At 46.7% G+C, this 18,307-nt stretch overlaps 1 protein-coding gene across 3 annotated transcripts in view; it reads left to right on the forward strand.

Moving 5' to 3' along the window:
- The window catches only part of SLC13A3 (solute carrier family 13 member 3), a 69,218-nt gene that overhangs the window by 20,894 nt on the left and 30,017 nt on the right, over nt 1–18,307 (forward strand). For all 3 annotated transcript variants that reach the window (XM_004746279.3, XM_004746281.3, XM_004746282.3), the window contains exons 2-5: nt 5,378–5,643; nt 6,865–7,028; nt 13,788–13,854; nt 16,858–17,040. In XM_004746279.3, the coding sequence (XP_004746336.1) occupies nt 5,378–5,643; nt 6,865–7,028; nt 13,788–13,854; nt 16,858–17,040 (680 nt within the window). The remainder of the gene's footprint in view (nt 1–5,377; nt 5,644–6,864; nt 7,029–13,787; nt 13,855–16,857; nt 17,041–18,307) is intronic.

Raw genomic sequence — 18,307 nt, forward strand, 5'->3', positions numbered from 1 at the left:
AGCCAGGGCAGGGAAGCTATTTGGGGTCACCTTGGCCTGGCTCCCATCCCTAACTAACCCAGCAAGGTAATGAAACACACTCTTGACCCACTTACTGGCAAAGCCCCCCTGCCAGCCAAGGATCAACTTCCCAATTACTGCCATTTCCCTCGGGTCACCTCCCCAGCTGACATGGGCCATACGTGGAGTTTTCCCTCCTCAAAGGACTGATGTTGACATCTTGGCAAGAACACCAAGGGAGGGAAGAGAGAGAGAGAGTGGGAGTGAGTAGAGGGAAGAGAGAGTGAAACAGAGAGAGAACAGGGGAGGGAAGGAGAGGAAGAGGGAGAGTGAGAAAACAGGCCAAGGACTCAGAGCCTTTGAAAGTCAACCCCTTACAGCCAGAATTTATCAGTAACATCTTTCTCCCACCCCCATTATATATTGTGTCATACAAGGCACAAAAGGACTTATAGGGCATTACCCCCAAAGCAGAGACATTTGAATGTTCACAGCAGCTTTAGTCATAATTGCTCCAAACTGGAAACAATCCAAATGTCCATCAGCAGGAAGAGGCACAGACAAATGGTGGTACAGTCACAGGAGGGAATACTACTCAGCACAAACAAAGAACAAACTGTAGATATACACAACCACATGCATGAGTCTCGCAGGCATTGTCCCAAACAAAAAAGTACAAAAGTACATCTTGTATGCTTCCATTTAAGTTCAAAGACAGGCAAAACAAATTTCTAGTGATGGAAATCATAGCAATGTTTTAGAAGGGGCCTGAGATTTGACCTGGAAGGGGCAAAAGGGAACTTTCTGGGGTGATGTTCTCTTTCTTGATTGGGATGTGACATTGGTGGTATATTTGTCAAACCTCAAACCGTGTACTTATCAATGGATGCAACTGATTATATGTAAATTATAGCTCATAAAGCTAGTTTTTTGAAAGGTCATGTTTATTTTTCTCTCCTGCTGTTGCTCTAACATGTATTTAATGGGGGACATCCTTCCTCTATAACTTAGATGAAGTAGTGATAGTACCTGTCACTGAATGAGTTAATACACGAGAAACTGGTGGTTTGGGCTGTCATTGTGCCTGTATTTCTTTTGCATAGAGATGCGAGGCAGGAGAGACAAGGAAACTGGTTTTCCAGATGACTTTGCATGTCCCAGCAATGCTCAACCATTATTATTCCTTTTGATGCCCTCATCAGGATAAGCCAGTCACAGGGTTACCCTGACCTCATGAATGAATTGGGAAGTATTCCCTCTTTCTCCGTTCTCTGAAAGAGCTTGTGTAGAATATGTATTATTTATTCCTTAAATGTTTGGTAGAATTACCATTGAAGTTAGCAGGCCTTAGAGGTTCTTTTTTTGCAGGATGGTTTTTGATGATTGATTCTATTTCTTTTTTTTTTTTTTTAAGATTTTATTTGTTTATTTAAGAGAGAGACAGTGAGAGAGAGCACGAAAGGGAAGAAGGTCAGAGGGAGAAGCAGACTGCCCATGGAGCTGGGAGCCTGATGTGGGACTTGGTCCCAGGACTCCAGGAACATGACCTGAGCCGAAGGCAGTTGCTTAACCAACAGAGCCATCCAGGCACCCTGATTCTGTTTCTTTAATAGATACTGAAATATTCAGCTTTTCTTTATTTTTCTGATAGTTGAATAAGTTATGTTTTCCGAGGAGTCTTTCTGTTTCCTCTAAGTCATCAAATTTATTGGTGTCAAGTTGTTTGTACAGCCTCTTTACTGTCCTTTTGAAACTGTAAGATTAGATCAGTTTACGAGGGTGGGACCCCATGATGAGAGTATAGCCTTTGGAGAAAGCAAGCTTTCCCCATGTATCCACTGAGGAAGGACCAGGTGAGAAGGACATAGTGAGAAGATGGGATTTGTAAGCTGGGAAGAGAGCTGTCACCAGAACCCAAATCTGCTGGTACCTTGATCTTCAATTTCCCAGTTTCTGGGATTATGGGGAGTAAATGTCTGTTGTTTCAACTACTAAGCCCACGGTTTTTGGTGATAGCAGCCTAAGCTAAGACAGACCTCTATCTTCTAAACCAGGATAACTGTTGGTCTGGCAGGTAGTATATAGAAAACAAGATAGATGTGGCATATCTTCCTGAACCAGCAGCAAGATTTGGCAGAAAATAATTGTGTATTTTTAGAAGAAAGTTGCATTATGGAACATGATACACAAGCATGAGTTGAAGAATATCAAGTTTACAACAGAATGTGACCCAGATTCTTTGGGGGGGGGGATGTTTTGCATGGATGTTCTGTCCGGATGCTTGCAACAGGGTACTGGAGTGTGTATCCTAGCTCTCAAGATCTGATTATCAAGTTTTCATAAATTTTGCTAGCCAGTTGTAAACAGAGATGTTTAAAATGAAATTATACAAATGTTCAATATATTAAAACAAAGGTAATAGATACTCAGAGTTTACCAGTTGCTTATTATTTTATGACTATCTAGGATCTTGAGATTATCTGTATCTGCTCTATTTACTTCAGTATGTATGGAGGAAATGCTGTGCAGGGGTGTGTACTGCCCATCTCGTGCCAACTCTGTGTTCAGTGATGCCACCCGATAGCTTGAAATCAACCACGTGGAGGTATTTACACCTAGTTGGCAAGGTTGGCAAACACTGCAAATCAGGGCTTAGCTTATTGTTTGGTTGCTTGTCTAGATTTTTTTTTTTTTTTTTTGAGATAAAGGGTTGAGGAAGGGGCAGAGGGAGAAAGACAATCTTAAGCAGGCTCCACATCCAGTGCGATCCCGATGTGGGACTCCGTCTTGCAACCCTGAGATCATAACCTGAGTCAAAATCAAGAGTTGGACACTTAACCGACTGAGCCACCCAGGAGCCCCTTGCTTGTTTAAATTTAAGAAAGTGATAGAAAATGTTAACAGTGCAGATTAAACATAAAATGTGTTGTGTCTACAGCAGTTACATTGTGAATAGCCCCCCAAAATGAGGGCATATTTTTCCAGTATTTGAAAACTATCATTTGATTCAGTAAAGAAGTCGCTCACATCATTGGTGAACAAGTGAATTTCTGACATACTTTCCTTGCTTCCTTCTTGTCTTAGTCATTAATGTAAATAAAAATATAAACTGGCATTCATAGTAAAACTAAATTCATTTGTCAATGGACATGAGTGATTTCTTAGCTAAACAAAATACTCATCAAGAATTTCTACACACAGGGGCACTTGGGTGGCTCAGTCAGTTAAGAGGTTAAGCTTATCTTTGCCTTTGGCGCAGGTCACGATCCGGGGTTCCTGGGATCAAGTTCCACATCGAGCTCCCTGCTCAGCAGGGAGCCTGCTTCTCCTTCTACCCCTCCCCCTGCTTTTGCTCTCTCTCTAACAAATAAATAAAATCTTAAAAAAAAAAAGAATTTCTACACATACACACACACACATACACAGAGCTTTCCAGTTGTTAAACATTCACCAACATACTCTGCTTGCGGGAGACTTGGTAGGCAGAGTCTGCGAGGGTCACTTGAGTTTGGGAAGAACTAGCCACAGAGGACTGTTCTATTATTGGCATGGTCAGATTTCCTGGCTAAAGGGCAGTGGCTACGTCTCACTCATTTTCCTGGTCTCAACTCCCAGCCAGGTTGTTGAGAAAACAGGATGTGTTTTTGGGCTACACAGATCTGTGTGGGTATATCCCACAATCCCACAGTCGCCCGGCTCAGTAACTGGCAACCTCATTCTTCCCCCCTCCTGAGACCAACACTTGGAATCCCTCCTGGTTGCTCTCTCTGCCTTACACGTCCCAACAGATCCTCAGCAAAGCCATCAGGCTCTCCTTTGGAAATAGACCCCGAATTAGACCACCTCTCACTACCTCCACCACTCCCTCGGACCCTAGTCACTGGTAATCTCTGCTTAGATTGTTGCCAAAGTCATCGGTCCCCCGATCCTGCCCTTATCCCTCTGTTAAATCGATTAACTCTTCCTAGTGTCTGCATGTAGCTAATGCCTGACAGTGTAGCTGAGGGTGTGTTGTATTAGGACGGTGCTTGTTAGGATGGAATTCAGTTCAATGTCCTGCGCACACTAAGTCAACCAAACCTACTAAAGTCAGATTCAAGGAACAGTCTGTGTCTCCTGGAACATGCAAGGTCATGGCCTTGAGAGAACATAAGAAAACAAGGTCAGGACAGTAAGTATTTTATTCTAACAGTGACCATATGATTAATAATAAGATGTTATTGATGATGGATCCAATGAAACACCGTTGTATCAGAAATGAAGGCATCATCATCGCTGTACTCTTGTTTCTAGAACATTTCCATCATCCCAAAACGTTCCCTTGAACTCCTTTGCAGCTCCTCTTCCCCAACACACACACACCTCCTGCTCGAGCCCTGGAAAACACTGAGCTGTTCTGTTCTGGATCTTTACATTGCATTGTCAATGTATCATAGGTTCTGGTATTCTGCTGGTGACAGCTGGGTGGGGTTCGATGAAGAGCGATGGTTCTGGAGGCAGATTGACTTGTTCTGCACAGTCATTGTCTTTCTAGTGACCTCCTTGCATCTCAGCTGACTACTCCATAAAATGGGGACACTCACTCCTCTGGGATTTTGTGAGGATTACACAGTTCCCGGTATTTAATAGCCCCATACATACCACTTTTTATCATTAGTGTCTACACAGCGTGCGCTCTGTGTTGAACATTGTGTTAAGTGCTGCATACGGATGTGGCAGCCGCTGCTGGTGGTCTCCCCGTGTCTCCATTGGCACTCATCATCCTACACCTGCCAGTAGTCTCCTGCAGAACCTCAGATGCTCAGCACCAGGATGTTGGCTCACTGTACTCGGGGCAGGCCAGAAGTTCGGAGGGGGGGTTAATGCTCCCAGGAGCAGCCTTCAGCCAGTAATGGCCAAGAGTTGGCAGGTAAAAAGCTAGCTTCCTTGTTTCCCAGGAGATCAATTCTAGAGTCCCCCATCAGGATTGAGCCCCAACTGCCCACAAGGATAAACTCATGAATACACTGTCTGTATTGGCTTCCTTCTGTTTTCCTTCTCAGCTGCCCTTCCAGAACTTTCTGCAATCCTCTATCAAGTAAACTATTTTCCATCTCGTGCTCATCGCAGGGTCTACTTGTAAACCAAGGGCACATTTCATGTAGTCCTCAAACAGTCCTATAAAATGGTCAGTGTCGCTTCGCCATTGCAGAGTCGAGCAAAATGCGGGTCAGACAGGTGAATGTCATCTCAAGGTCAAAGCTTTGGGCACTCACCCTTTCCCCAGCTTCCTTGTGGAACATGCCTTGAAGAGCGCTGCCCCAGGATCTCTTCTCCCACTGTCACCCAGAGCTCCACTGACCCTTCTGAGCTGCATCTCCCCCCCCTCCTCCCACAGGAAGGCCGCTGCCTATTTGTCATCCTGCTAATGGCCATATATTGGTGCACTGAGGCCCTGCCTCTCTCGGTGACAGCCCTGCTGCCCATCATCCTCTTTCCCTTCTTCGGCATCCTGCCCTCCAACAAGGTCTGCCCCCAGTACTTCCTGGACACCAACTTCCTCTTCCTCAGCGGGCTGATCATGGCCAGCGCCATTGAGGAGTGGAACCTGCACCGAAGGATCGCCCTCAAGGTCCTCATGCTCGTTGGGGTCCAGCCAGCCAGGTAAGGCCAGGTCATGGGTCCAGCCCAAAGGTGAGGAGACAGAGGGGATGCATCTCTTGGAGCCCAAACTCACTCTTCCTGGTCCTGTCCCCCAGGCCCACAAGCTCATCATGTCCCTCCTTCCATTTACTCATTCTTTCCCTGGATATGTTGTGAGCCCCTTCTGTGTGCCAGACACAGTGCCAGCCTCTTGGGCAGTTATCAAAAGTGCATAAGAATCACCTGGGGAGCCAGGTACAATTCTTATCCCAGGCCTAGTCCCCAGGAACTAGTGTCCAGTAGTTCTAGAGAGGGCCACTTCACACGGTGACTCAGACTGCTGGGGCCAAACCCCACCTTTCCTGCTGGGAGAAATGACTTAACTTCTCTCTCTTTGCCTATAAAATGAAGCTGTTATAGCTTGGACCTGTAAAGTGCGAGAAATCCTGGTCGTTATTATTCTAGTTTGCTATTTAATATCCCAGGCGGGTGGGGAGTGGGTGGCAAGATGGCCCTGAAGAGATAGGGAGGCTGGGGCCATTCCTGCAGGGCCTCGGGCTCCCTGAGGATTTGAACTTTCATTCTAAGAGGATTAAGTGGCCTTTAAAATAGGGTTTCACTTAATCCTTTTAGAACGAAAGTTCAAATCCTCAGGGAGCCCGAGGCCCTGCAGAGGATTAAGTGGCCTTTAAAATAGGGTTTCACAGGGATGCCTGGGTGGCTCAGTTGGTTGGACGACTGCCTTCGGCTCAGGTCATGATCCCAGAGTCCTGGGATCAGGTCCCGCATCGGGCTCCCAGCTCCATGCGGAGTCTGCTTCTCCCTCTGATCTTCTCCTTGCTCATGTTCTCTCTCACTGTCTCTCTCTTAAGTAAATAAAATCTTTAAAAAAAAAAAAATAGGGTTTCACTGTTCTTTACATCTCTCTCTTTTTTTTTTTCTTTGCCATTTGTTGCCATCAAGGACTTGGGGTGGAGGGCAAGGGAGAGAAAATTTCAGGGTTGGGGTATCTTTGGACTATTTTACCTTGGGTACCTGTGGCCAGTTCACTTAAATGTGTGGGATCTGTTTCCTTAGACCTGAAATAAGACCAGTGAGTGAATCTGGTCTCCACTAGGTCACTGGCTTATCCTCTTTTGTCTGTGAAACCAGTGGGCTGGATTCCCCAGGGGTGGCAAAGTGGGACCAGAGGACCTTCTGGGCCCCCGTTCTGGATGCACCTCTAACTCCCTCTGTTCCCAGGCTCATTCTGGGGATGATGGTGACCACCTCCTTCTTGTCCATGTGGCTGAGCAACACAGCTTCCACTGCCATGATGCTGCCCATTGCCAGCGCCATCCTGAAAAGCCTCTTCAGCCAGAATGAGGCTGAGAAGGACCTCAACTGGCAGAGTGACGAGAGCTCAGGTAATGCTGTGCAAAGGGACTGGGGCAGCCCCACCAATGTGGAGCAGTGGGAGCAGGACGTCCAAAGGATTCAGAAGAGGTGAAGGGAATACACATTAGCATCTCCCATGTGCCTAGTGCTTAAATAATAATAACTGAGAATTAGTTAAGTCAAATCTTGATACCTTGGTTTTTAAAAGATTTGCGTTTATTGAGTGTTGACTATGTACTGAGTGATGAGTTCAACACTTTGCCTGCATTATCTCTTTGACCTCTCAGAACAGCCTTATGAAGTAGATATTATACTTTCACTGGGTTTTAGAGCATTTGAAGAGATGTTCAATGTCACTAATACCAGAGAAAGGCAAATTGAAACGAGATTTACTTCAGTGAGCTTGGCAAAGATAAGAAAACTGGACAATGCCATATGTCGGCAGGCGTGGGGCCACGGGAACCCTTGTGTTCTGCCAGAGAGCGATGTACTGGGTCAGCCTTTTTTAAGGGAAATCTGCAAATATTTAATCAAATTAAATGTATGCATGCCCTAAAAAAAAAAAAAAATGTACACATCCACTGTAATTCAGCAGTTTGGCTCCTGGATACAAATGCCAAAGGCATTCTGACAGAGGTCCACGAGGGGATGGATGTGAAAGTGTTCACATGTATTCTCTGTGGTGTGGTAAGTAGCTGCATGAGAGCCACCACCAGCCAAGGGGAAGGTCAAGTGTGCACTGTTGAGCACCGTGCTGCTTTAGGAGCAAAGAATTAGAGGAACATAGTTCTAGAAATGGGTCTCACAAAACATAGTCATGATTGGGGGAAAAAATCCAGAGTGAGATCTAGAAGACAATACCATGATGTGAACTCAAAATTCACGCAAGTGACCATTTTGCAAGAACGTAAGCCAACGAAAATCTACAGATTAAACGCATGAGTGTGGTTGCTCTGCGAAGGATGGGAGTGGGAATGGGCACTAAAGGGACTAAAGAAAGAAAGAAAGGAAACAAAAGAGGGGCCTCGTACAAGTACAACGACAATGTGCGATCGGCTGAAGGATTTGCTTCTCCCGAGCCTCGGAAACTGTTCTAAACCAAACAAAATACAACTAACGTGCTTGGATGACTAAGCAAGGGCTCAGAGAGGGGAAGTGACTTCCCCAAGTCACACAGCAGACGAATGGCTGAGCCCAACTTTGCAGCATGTTCTCGTACCCATGGAACTGGCTGCGTCCATGGAAATGTAGACAAAAGAAGGAGGGTCTGTCTGCAGGTGGCTTGAAAAGTAAGGGTTCGTTTTCCTCAAACATCAAGAAGGCAGAGAAAGGCATTCCAGGATTGATTCAGAGGCAAGAAGATATCAGGACTTTTCACTGGCATCTCTGTGATTCCCCAACTTTACCTTGTGGTGGCAGAGCAGAGGCTGCCACATTCTGTCTGCTTTAAAACGTCTTTTTATTTATATAAATGCATTTACGTATGTAGGTTTGAGAAAGAGTGAGTGTTCACACATGTGAACCGGAGGAGGGACAGAGACAGGGAGGCAGAGTGTCAAGCAGGCTCTACCTCAACACGGAGCCCAAGTGGGACTCGATCTCATGACCCTGAGGATCACCACTTGAGCCAAAACCAAGAGTAGGAGATTTAACTGACTGAGCCACCCAGGCACCCCTATTTACATAAATGTATTTTAAAAGGAAGCTTTCGGTTGGTTCCTATGTGGGCAGAAATCTCTAGTTTATTCCCAATATTGAGTCTTTCTTTGTCCTTTTAGTAACAGAACCCCCACATGGGCGCATGGCTTTGGCAAGGAAAAGCTGAATTTCCCTGCTTCCCTTGCAATTAGATGTGGTCCTGTGACGAGGTGTGGTCAGTGGTATATGAGTAGGAGTCGGACTGGTGTGTGCCGCTTCTGGGTCCTGCCCTTCCTGCTGCCCTCTATGTGGGAGCCAGAGATGCTACCTTGGAAGCCACATGTTGAGGGATAGATGGCAGATCTGCCCCCAGGAGCTCTGGATCATTTATCCCAAATAACACAACAAACATGCTTTATGAAACCACGGGCTTTGAATGCAAGTTCTGCTTTTTTGAATATGTGTTAAAATGAGCATATATGTTAAAAAAAATCTAAATATCAATCCACGTACCGTCTAAGTTACTCTTGCATATTGGGGTACGCGTATTTGCCTACCATGCAGTCAGGGATCTTGCTGATTTTATTTTCATATCAGTCCTGAAAGCTAGACATGATGATAAGTACTTTACAGGTGAGGTTCAACGAGGAAAAGTGATATCACCAGAATCATTTACATCATTGGTAAAGCAGCAGAGCCAGGACCTATGCAAGGCCAAAGTCTTTCACATGGGAGGGAAGAGATGTTCTTTTTTGGGGGGTGGGGGTGGGGAAGAGATGTTCTAAAGCCGGGGTCAGAAAACGGTTTCTGTAAGTGACCAGACGGGAAATATTTTAGACTTTGTTGGCCACACCATCACCTCTGCTCAAACTGTGCCCTTGCAGAGAGAAAGCACGCACAAGGAGTTGTAAGTAACTGGGCACAGCTGTGCGCCTATGAGATGTAATTCATAGGTTCTGGAATTAAAATTGCATTTTTATATCATGAAGTATTCTGCCTCTACTGACCTTCTCCAGCCATTTAAAACCATAAAAACCATTCTCGGTTGGGTGGCCGTAGGCCAGATTGAGCCCACAGGCCAGAGTTGGCTTTGGTTGTTTTCCGACTGTTTCTCCAGAGTCTTGGGGCTTCCAGAGAACCCTGTCACTGTCCCTCTGGAGCGGTGACAAGCCACGAAGAATCTGCGCCTTCTCCCATGTCTACCCCAGCTTCCCCACCTGCCCCGTTTTATCCACTGGGCTTCCGTGTGGTCATCACAGATGTTTGCTGAGCACGTCCTTCACGCGGGCCTCGTCACAGGACCTTACATCCACAGGAGGAGCCAGCATTGACCTCACTAAGAAGACTGGAAACTGAGGAAGAAATTAGAAAAGGAAAAAAAAAAAAAGAGGATCAAGTAGCCGCCAAGGTCACTCCAAGGTCACAGTTTGAAAATAGCGGCTCTGGTGTGTTGAATCTAGCCTGGCTGAATTCAGAGCCCAACTTTTAACCTCTGGGATTCTGTGTTGTACCTAAGAGTCTTTTTCAAAGAGTCTAGAGGCCAAAAAAAAAAAAAAAAAAAAGGAAAAAAAAAACGTTTGAAGCCATTTCCCTCATTATAAAGATGAAAAATCTGAGCCCAGGAAGGGGAAGGGACTTGGCTATGGTCACACTCAGTATTGGGTGCACGGTGAAGTCCAGGGTCTTCTCCCAAATGCTGCGGAGTGTCAGGAGGTAGGAGGGCCTGGGAAGTTGGGGCAGACACCTACTTTTGCAAGCGGCGGGATCAGAGAGCAGGGATTGATCAATGATCAGCCCTAAGACCTAAAAACAAGGCTAATCCCAGTGCAAAAGAGAGATGTGTCCTTGCATGCAGTCTCTGTGCTCCGTCCTGATGGGAGGACGTGAAGACAGGTGTGGGGAGAGTGGGGACTGTTAGTGGGGAGGCTCCTGAGGGCTCTGAGTCCATAAGGGACAGCCACTTCAACAGTGATGACAATGTGAGCTCTCAGTCCCGAAGACCCACCGAATGCCAGGTGCAGTGCTCTATTTTTCACATCTGTCAGTTCATTTGATCTTCATAACGTGCTAGGAAGTAGGTGATCCCCATTTTACAGATGAGGACACTGAGGCTCTGGGAGGCAAAAGGATTTGCCCAAAGCAACGTGGTTAGTTGCTGAGCTCTGTCAGAGTCTAGAATCCAGGCTTGCAAGCACCATGCTAGAGCAGGACAGAGCCTGGGGCAGGGTAGGGCTCGCGGACAAGACCCAGACGGAGGTAGGGGAGGGCCCTCCGTCTTGGAGAGCAGTCCTGATGTTTCCCTTCGGTCTCTTCACCCAGCGGGGCTCCCTGCACTGCCTGAGGGACCGAGGGGCCATGGGTGGTGGCTTCTCCAACACCCCATGTGTGTTCTCGTTAAATCCTCCTACTGCAGCCCTGCAGGGGTGGCCTTGTCATCGTGCCCATTTTACAGAGGAGGAAACTGAGCCGTGCAGGTGCCCCCTCCCCTCATTTTATGTACAAGGAAGCGGAGTTTTAGAACAGTGGCATAACTGATGCATTCACTCATTGATTCATTAATTCCACATGTTGATTCAACACCTACCATGTGCCGGACAGTGTTCTGAGTGAACAAGACTCCCCACCCAGTGGAGGTTGTTCAAGGCTAGGGAATGATTGATGCAACCCCCGTGGAGGTGGGAGTCCATCGGGAAGACAGGTCATAAACAAATCCTCCTCGACTCGGGCTTGAAGGAAACTTAAGCTACACCAACATGTAGGGTGTTATCACCAGTGGGAGCTCCTCCAACCTCTGCAGGTGGTCAGCGGCCCAGAGGGCAACCATGGCTCCCGCTCCCTCTAGGTACTAACAGGGAAGGAGCAGCCCAGAGTGGAGAGGGGACAGGACTTCCTCCCCAAGGCACCTGCTGAGACAGGGAAAGAGCGGTGGCTGGTGTCCGGACCCTTCCTCCCAAACACACACCTGGGGTTACACAGGTGGGGTTTCTTATTATTTGCCCAGAGAGAGGACACGTGCCCCTGGTGGCCACGATGACCTCAGTCAGATGTTAGAAAGGACCTCTCACGGGCTTTGGGCTGCGGCTGAGGCATTTGTAGGGGACTGAGGAAGTTCGCTCTAGGTTGAATGATGTCAGAAATCAGGGGCAATTCTATGAGTAAAGAGGTAGCAGCCATTCAACTGGCAAGAGAGGGGGACATTTGGCAATTTATGGGTGGCGAGTGGCTTTGGGCTAAGACAAGATTATGATGTGTCCTTGCTATGTCTCAACTTTTCAGTCTCTCGCAGAGCAGCTCTGTCTGATGTTGGTGACGTGTAAAATCATATAGGTCCAGCAAGAGAATAACACAGCCTCTCAGGGTCCCACCGGTTCCAGATGTCACGGGGCTGCTTTCTTCTTTCTCAAGAGGAACCCACATTGACTAAATCCTTGCCACTGTTCAGAGGCCTGTTTAATTCTTTCAGTGGCGATTCTGGCAAATGTTGGCCCACCAAATCTAGCCGGCTGCCTGCTTTTTGTGCAGCCTGTGAGCTAAGCATAGTTTTTATATTTTTAAATGGTTGAATAAATCAAAAGAAGGATATGTTGTGACATGTGAAAATTATATGAATTCAGATCTCAGTGTCCAAGAATAAAGACTTAGCCACATGTATTCATTTCTCTATTGGCTCTGGCTGTTTTCATGGCAGAGTTGAGTAGGATGGAGACCCTAGGCCCCCAAAACTAAAATATTTACTATCTGGTCTCTTACAGAAGAAACTTGCCAGTCCCTGCTTTAAATGGTGTCTTAATGCATTCAGTCTGCTGTAACAAACATAGCATAGATTGGGCATTTGTATTTCATAGTTCTGGAGTGTGGGAAGTCCAAGATCAAGGTGCCAGCAAATTTGCTGTCTGGTGAGGAACTGTTCTCGGCTCATAGATGCCTTCTTGCTGTGTCCACCTATGTTAGGCAGGGTAAGGAAGCTTTGTGAGGCTTTTTATTTTTTTTTTTTTGGTAATACACATTTTTAAAAATTAACATATAAAGTATTATTAGCCCCAGGGGTACAGATCCGTGAATCTCCAGATTTAAACACTTCACAGCACTCACTATAGCACATACCCTCCCCAATATCCATAGCCCACCACCCTCTCCCCACCCCCTACCCCCGGCAACCCTCAGTTTGTTTTGTGAGATTAAGAGTCTCTTATGGTTTGTCTCCCTCCCGATCCCATCTTGTTTCATTTATTCTTCTCCTACCCCCCAAACCCCCCACGTTGCCTCTCAACTTCCTCATATCAGAGAGATCATATGATAATTGTCTTTCTCTGATTGACTTATTTCGCTCAGCATAATACCCTCTAGTTCCATCCACATCGTTGGAAATGGCAAGATTTCATTTCTTTTGATGGCTGCATAGTATTCCATTGGATATATATACCACATCTTCTTTATCCATTCATCCGTTGATGCACATCTAGGTTCTTTCCATAGTTTGGCTATTGTGGACGTTGCTGCTATTAACATTTGGGTGCACGTGCCCCTTCAGATCACTATGTTTGTATCTTTAGGGTGAATACCCAATAGTGCGATTGCTGGGTCGTAGGGTAGCTCTACTGTCAACTTTCTTCTGACTCCATGCTGTTTTCCAGAGTGGTTGCACCAGCTTGCATTCCCATCAACAGTGTAGGAGGGTTCCCCTTTCTCTGCGTCCTCGCCAGCATCTGTCCTTTCCTGACTTGTTAATTTTAGCCATTCTGACTGGCGTGAGGTGGTATCTCATTGTGGTTTTGATTTGTATTTCCCTGATGTGTGAGGCATCTTTTTATATAAGGGCACAAATCCCATTCATGAGGGACCTGCACTTCTGATCGATTCACCTCCCAAATTGCCCCACCTCCTAATACCATCACACTGGGGATTAAGTTTCCACATACAAGTTTTGGTTGGTGGGGGGGTGGGGGGTGGGGGAACGCCAGCATTCCTTCAGTAGCAAATGGGTTAACCCCTTGATCCTCCTGAAAACCCTAGGAGAATTGTTACTTCCATTTTCTGAATGAAGGAGCTGAGGTGCAACGAAATGAAGGGATTTATCTAACCCTGAGATTAGGAACACTTCCCTCCATCCCGTTACGTTACACTAAAGACATTATGCTCTTTCTTCCTAGCTGCTGTGCGCAGGAATGGCCTGCACCCTGTGCCCACGGAGATGCAATTTCTGGCCAGCCCAGAAGAGTGAGTTCCTGGTATCACTGATGGAGGAGTCAGTGCTTGTCCCAAGGAGATGACGAACAAGAATCCAGTGCTGCAAGCAATCCTCCCCCACCCCCAGATTTTTTTCTCCAAATGACCTAATGCCCAGGTGTCTACCACCCATCCCTTTGGCTTGGGCATGGACATACCCAGCCTCCTTAAAAAATGCACATGTGGATGGCAAGGGCAGGAGAGAGCATGAAGTCCCTCTGGTAAGGGACCTGAAAGGAGGGTCCAGAGGAACAGGAGTGCTCAAACTACACGACAGTCAGGGGGAGAAGGCGCGCAGACAGGCATCCAGAGCCTCTAAAGACAAAAGCATCCTAAGGGGACCATCACAGCCCTTCACACTTGAGTGGCTTAGGAAGAATCTTCACACTGATGCCTCGTTTAGTGGACGGTGTCCTTTGTATTTGGCAGCGTAGTTAAGATCTTGGGATTTGGGGGGGAGGGGAAAGATCTTGGGGTTTGGAACCGTGCAGACCTGACTTTGAACCTGGCTCTACCGCTTAGCAGCCGTGCGATTTGGACAAGTCACTTGATGTCTCTGAGCCTCTATTAGTTTCCCCCACTAACTGGACACGATATCGGAATCCACCACAGAGGGTGATTTTGAGGTGTGATGAGATGATGTTGAGCATTATGGGTCATGCCGGGCCCTACCTGCCCAGGTGGGAGTGCTTGTTACTTTGGGTGATGAAACAGCAAGTAAAGTCACCTGTCAAGGCATTGCTGGGCATCAGTTCTGTTTTATTCATTCAGCAAATACTTACACATAGCTTGCGATGAGCCAGGCACTGCCACGGGTGCAGCAACCCACAAAAATCCAGCCCTTGTGGAGTTTACGTCTCAGTGACAAGAAACAAACACAGAGTAAAATTCACTGCGTGTCCGATGGTTGGTGAGAACTATGCAGGAGAACAGAGCAGGAAAGAAGGCTGAGGAAGGGGCCTGTAGGGTGTGAGAAGGCAGTTTTAAAATGAGAGGTCAGGAAAGGCCTCTCTAAGAAGGTCCCCCTTAAGCAAACACCTGTAGGAGGTGAAGGGCCCGGGGGGATCTTTGGGAAGGATGTTTTCTGCACAGGATCCAGCAGGTGCAAAGGTCCTGAGAGTCCAGAGCAGCCAGGAAGCTGGTATGGCTGGAGTTGGGTGAATGGATGGGAGGAATCGGGGTCAGAGAAATTGCTTGTGTGGTACGAGGTGGTGGTGGAGGGACAGAGCACGAGGGACCTCAGAGGCCAATGAGGTAGCCTTGACTTTGAATGACATGGGATCCTGTGAAGGCTTTTAGCAGAGGAGGGACATGATCTTATGTCTGATTGTCTTATTCCACAGTCTTTGCTCCTTCCTGGCACTCTGTCTGGGTGCTTTTAGTCTGGTTTTGAGATATGGTGTCTGGGATTGGCTTAGCCACTCACTACTGCACAACACAGGACTCTATTTGGGCCATCTGGCCACACAGAGCTTGTGCTGAATCTAGCGGAAAAGACCCAGTCCTCGTTCTCTAGGAATCCATGTCCACTGAATGCAAACCCCAGCCATCGGGTGGAGATTCTATGTCCATTGGAATGAAAGTCTCCTCTCTGGGCCTCAACTAAACAAAGAGGGGCTTGCACTAGATGAGCCCTCAGGCCCCTTCTGCTCTCTCATCCTCATTGTGATGCTCAGTCTGGTTGGGGCCTCGGGTCTGGGGGAGCCCACATTTCCTGCCAGAGAAGTCAGGCAGTGACTTTCAGTCCTTCTCTTCCTTTTAGACTCCAAATCGTATCCCAGTTGCCTTCCAGATAAGGGGCTGCTCATGGAGCGATTAAGGCCAGAAGATATTTGAAGTATCTTTGATTCCCTAAAAAAATAAATAAAATAAAATAAAATAAAATAAAATAAAATAAAATAAAAAATTAATTAATTTGTTATACAGGGCCAATTCTTTATTTCATTCACTTACAAAAATTTTATAATTGCACAGTTTAAAAGAATACTCTTAAACAAAAAGAAAAATGTACCCAGCATCTCACTCCCAAAACAGTTAAGTCAATGCTATTCTAGACAGTTTCCGGATACCTCTCTGTGTACATAAATTCATTTGTAAAATAAAAACTTTGATAATGCTGTATATGCTCTTCTGTAACCTGCTGTCTCTCTTAATGGAATGTAGGGAACATTTTTTTCACCTCAGTAACTTTACAGCAATGTCATTAGCTTTTAATTATAGACTTAATTCTTAATTTCATTCTTCCCCCACACTCTTTAAACTGTCCCAGAAAGACCCAGAAAATACAAAGAAAAAAAAATCCATATTTCCACCCCCAAGAAAGGCACCAAAACAACTATGTGTGTACCATTCTGTTTTTCTTCATACTCATCTGTTCATAAAATATGTGAAAATTTTTTAAATAAAAATTTAGGTAGCACAGTTACTGACCCTTTTTCCCTTTACCTAATGGGCCTCTCTCATCTTAATGAACATCTGTCCAGATCATCATTTTGTTTTGTTTTGTTTTGTTTTTTTAAGATTTTATTTATTTATTTGATAGAGATCACAAGCAGACAGAGAGGCAGGGAGAGAGAGAGAGGAGGAAGCAGGCTCCCTGGATCCCAAGACCCTGGAATCATGACCTGAGCCGAAGGCAGAGGCTTTAACCCACTGAGCCACCCAGGTGCCCCTAGATCATCGTTTTTTAATAGCCATGTTGGTGTTCCCTCTAAAAAGAGGATCATTTTTATCCAGCCAAACCCTTTTTGATGGGATTCAGGTTGTTTTCGATATAAACCATAGTCAGTTGGATGCAAACTCACACACACGCCCGAGGCACCTGCCCAGAGTCCCTGAACTGAAAGTTTGCACATCTTTAGAGGCTTTCGATGCTGGCGCTGAGCTGCCTTCTAGGAAGACCCCTTAGTTCTCCCAACCCACCTGGTGTGTTTCCCCACGAGGCCAGGAATTCTGAATGTGTTCTGAACGGCTTCTCTCTGGGTTTATTTAAAGCAAAGACTGCCCTGAGGCCGAGGCTCCATTGGACCTTCTAGCAGACTGCGAGAAGGAGGAGGAATATCGCAGAAACATCTGGAAGGGCTTCCTCATCTCCATCCCCTACTCGGCCAGCATTGGGGGCACTGCCACCCTCACGGGCACGGCCCCCAACCTCATCCTGCTAGGCCAGCTCAAAAGGTAAAAGCAGGTGTGCTCCACCCAGCCCTGGGGTTCCTCCTCCTCCCACCCCTCCCCCTCTCCCTTGCACGCTGGGGAAACCTGTACTGGATACCTTCTCTTGGCCAGGCTCTGGGGCCCCAGCAGGGTACAAACCTAGCAAAGTTCCTGCCCCGGTGAAGTTCCATTTTGGTGGGGGAGACAAGCCATAAAGGAAAAGGGATATATAATATGTTGGTGTGATAAGTTACCAAATGAAACAAAACAGCGTCATGTGGAAAGGACAGGAGTGGGTGCTATTTTATATAGGCTGGTCAAGGATGTGGGACCTCTCTAATAGGGTGGCATCTGAGACCTAGAAGCTGTGCGAGCACAGGAGGGAAGAGCATTCCGGACAGGGGATAGCCTGTTCAACGGTGAGCAGCACAGAGACCAGAGAGGCTGGGGTGCCGAAGGCAAAGGGAAGTGTGGGAGGAGATAAGGTAAGGTGTCAGGACCCCAGCTCTCCCTGCCAGTGCGGAGAGATGGGGAGGCAGTAGAGAGCTGGGAGCAGAGGATGCCATGATGTGACATCTTCTCTAAAAACGAACCCCAGATAGCGGCTTTGGTCTGTGGCTGTGAGGTCCCTGGAGAAGCTTTGCAACCAGGTGCCTAGGCCAGCTGTGGGGTGGGCTCTGCCAGGAGCTCCAGTCTCCCCAGTGTTGACGCTGTTCAAACAGTGTCTGAGAGTCTGTCCATCGGGGCGGGAGAATAAAAGGGAAAGATTCTCGGACAGCATGACTTGTCCATTCCATTATCCCAAACCTCATAGTTTGGAGATATAAACAATTCCAGTATTTCAAGATTCTGTTCCTAAGATGTTCAGTTGACAGGATTCTGAGAGGTGGGGATTCTAAGATTCCTTTGCAGTGAAAACGCACCATACGTGCACTTAGTCCACATGAACGTGGATGTAAGCACTGGGCAAACAAATGCAACAGAAGTATTTACTATGCAACATGGCCCCAGGTGCTGGCCAACTTCTTTACCTGTTAGTCAACTGAAGAATGGAGGACTTCCTAGGATGATGGAGGAAATCTGGTCATCCCCAGGGCTGGTTCACTATCACTTTTAATCAAAGTGATTTTCATGAGAAATTCTAAGTACACCTGAGTCTTATCTGCTGAGCCGATTTTGAAACCTTAACCTCCCACTGTATTCTCAGGTTCTAAAGTCTTTTGATTTTCCAAGTTAATGCAAAAAGCCAGTGATCCTCAGTTATGGGAGCATGTTAGAGTCAGCTGGGAGG

This window comes from Mustela putorius, unplaced genomic scaffold (assembly GCF_011764305.1).
Source record: "Mustela putorius furo isolate JIRA1106 unplaced genomic scaffold, ASM1176430v1.1 tig00000592_pilon_pilon_pilon, whole genome shotgun sequence".
Taxonomy (NCBI): domain Eukaryota; kingdom Metazoa; phylum Chordata; class Mammalia; order Carnivora; family Mustelidae; genus Mustela; species Mustela putorius.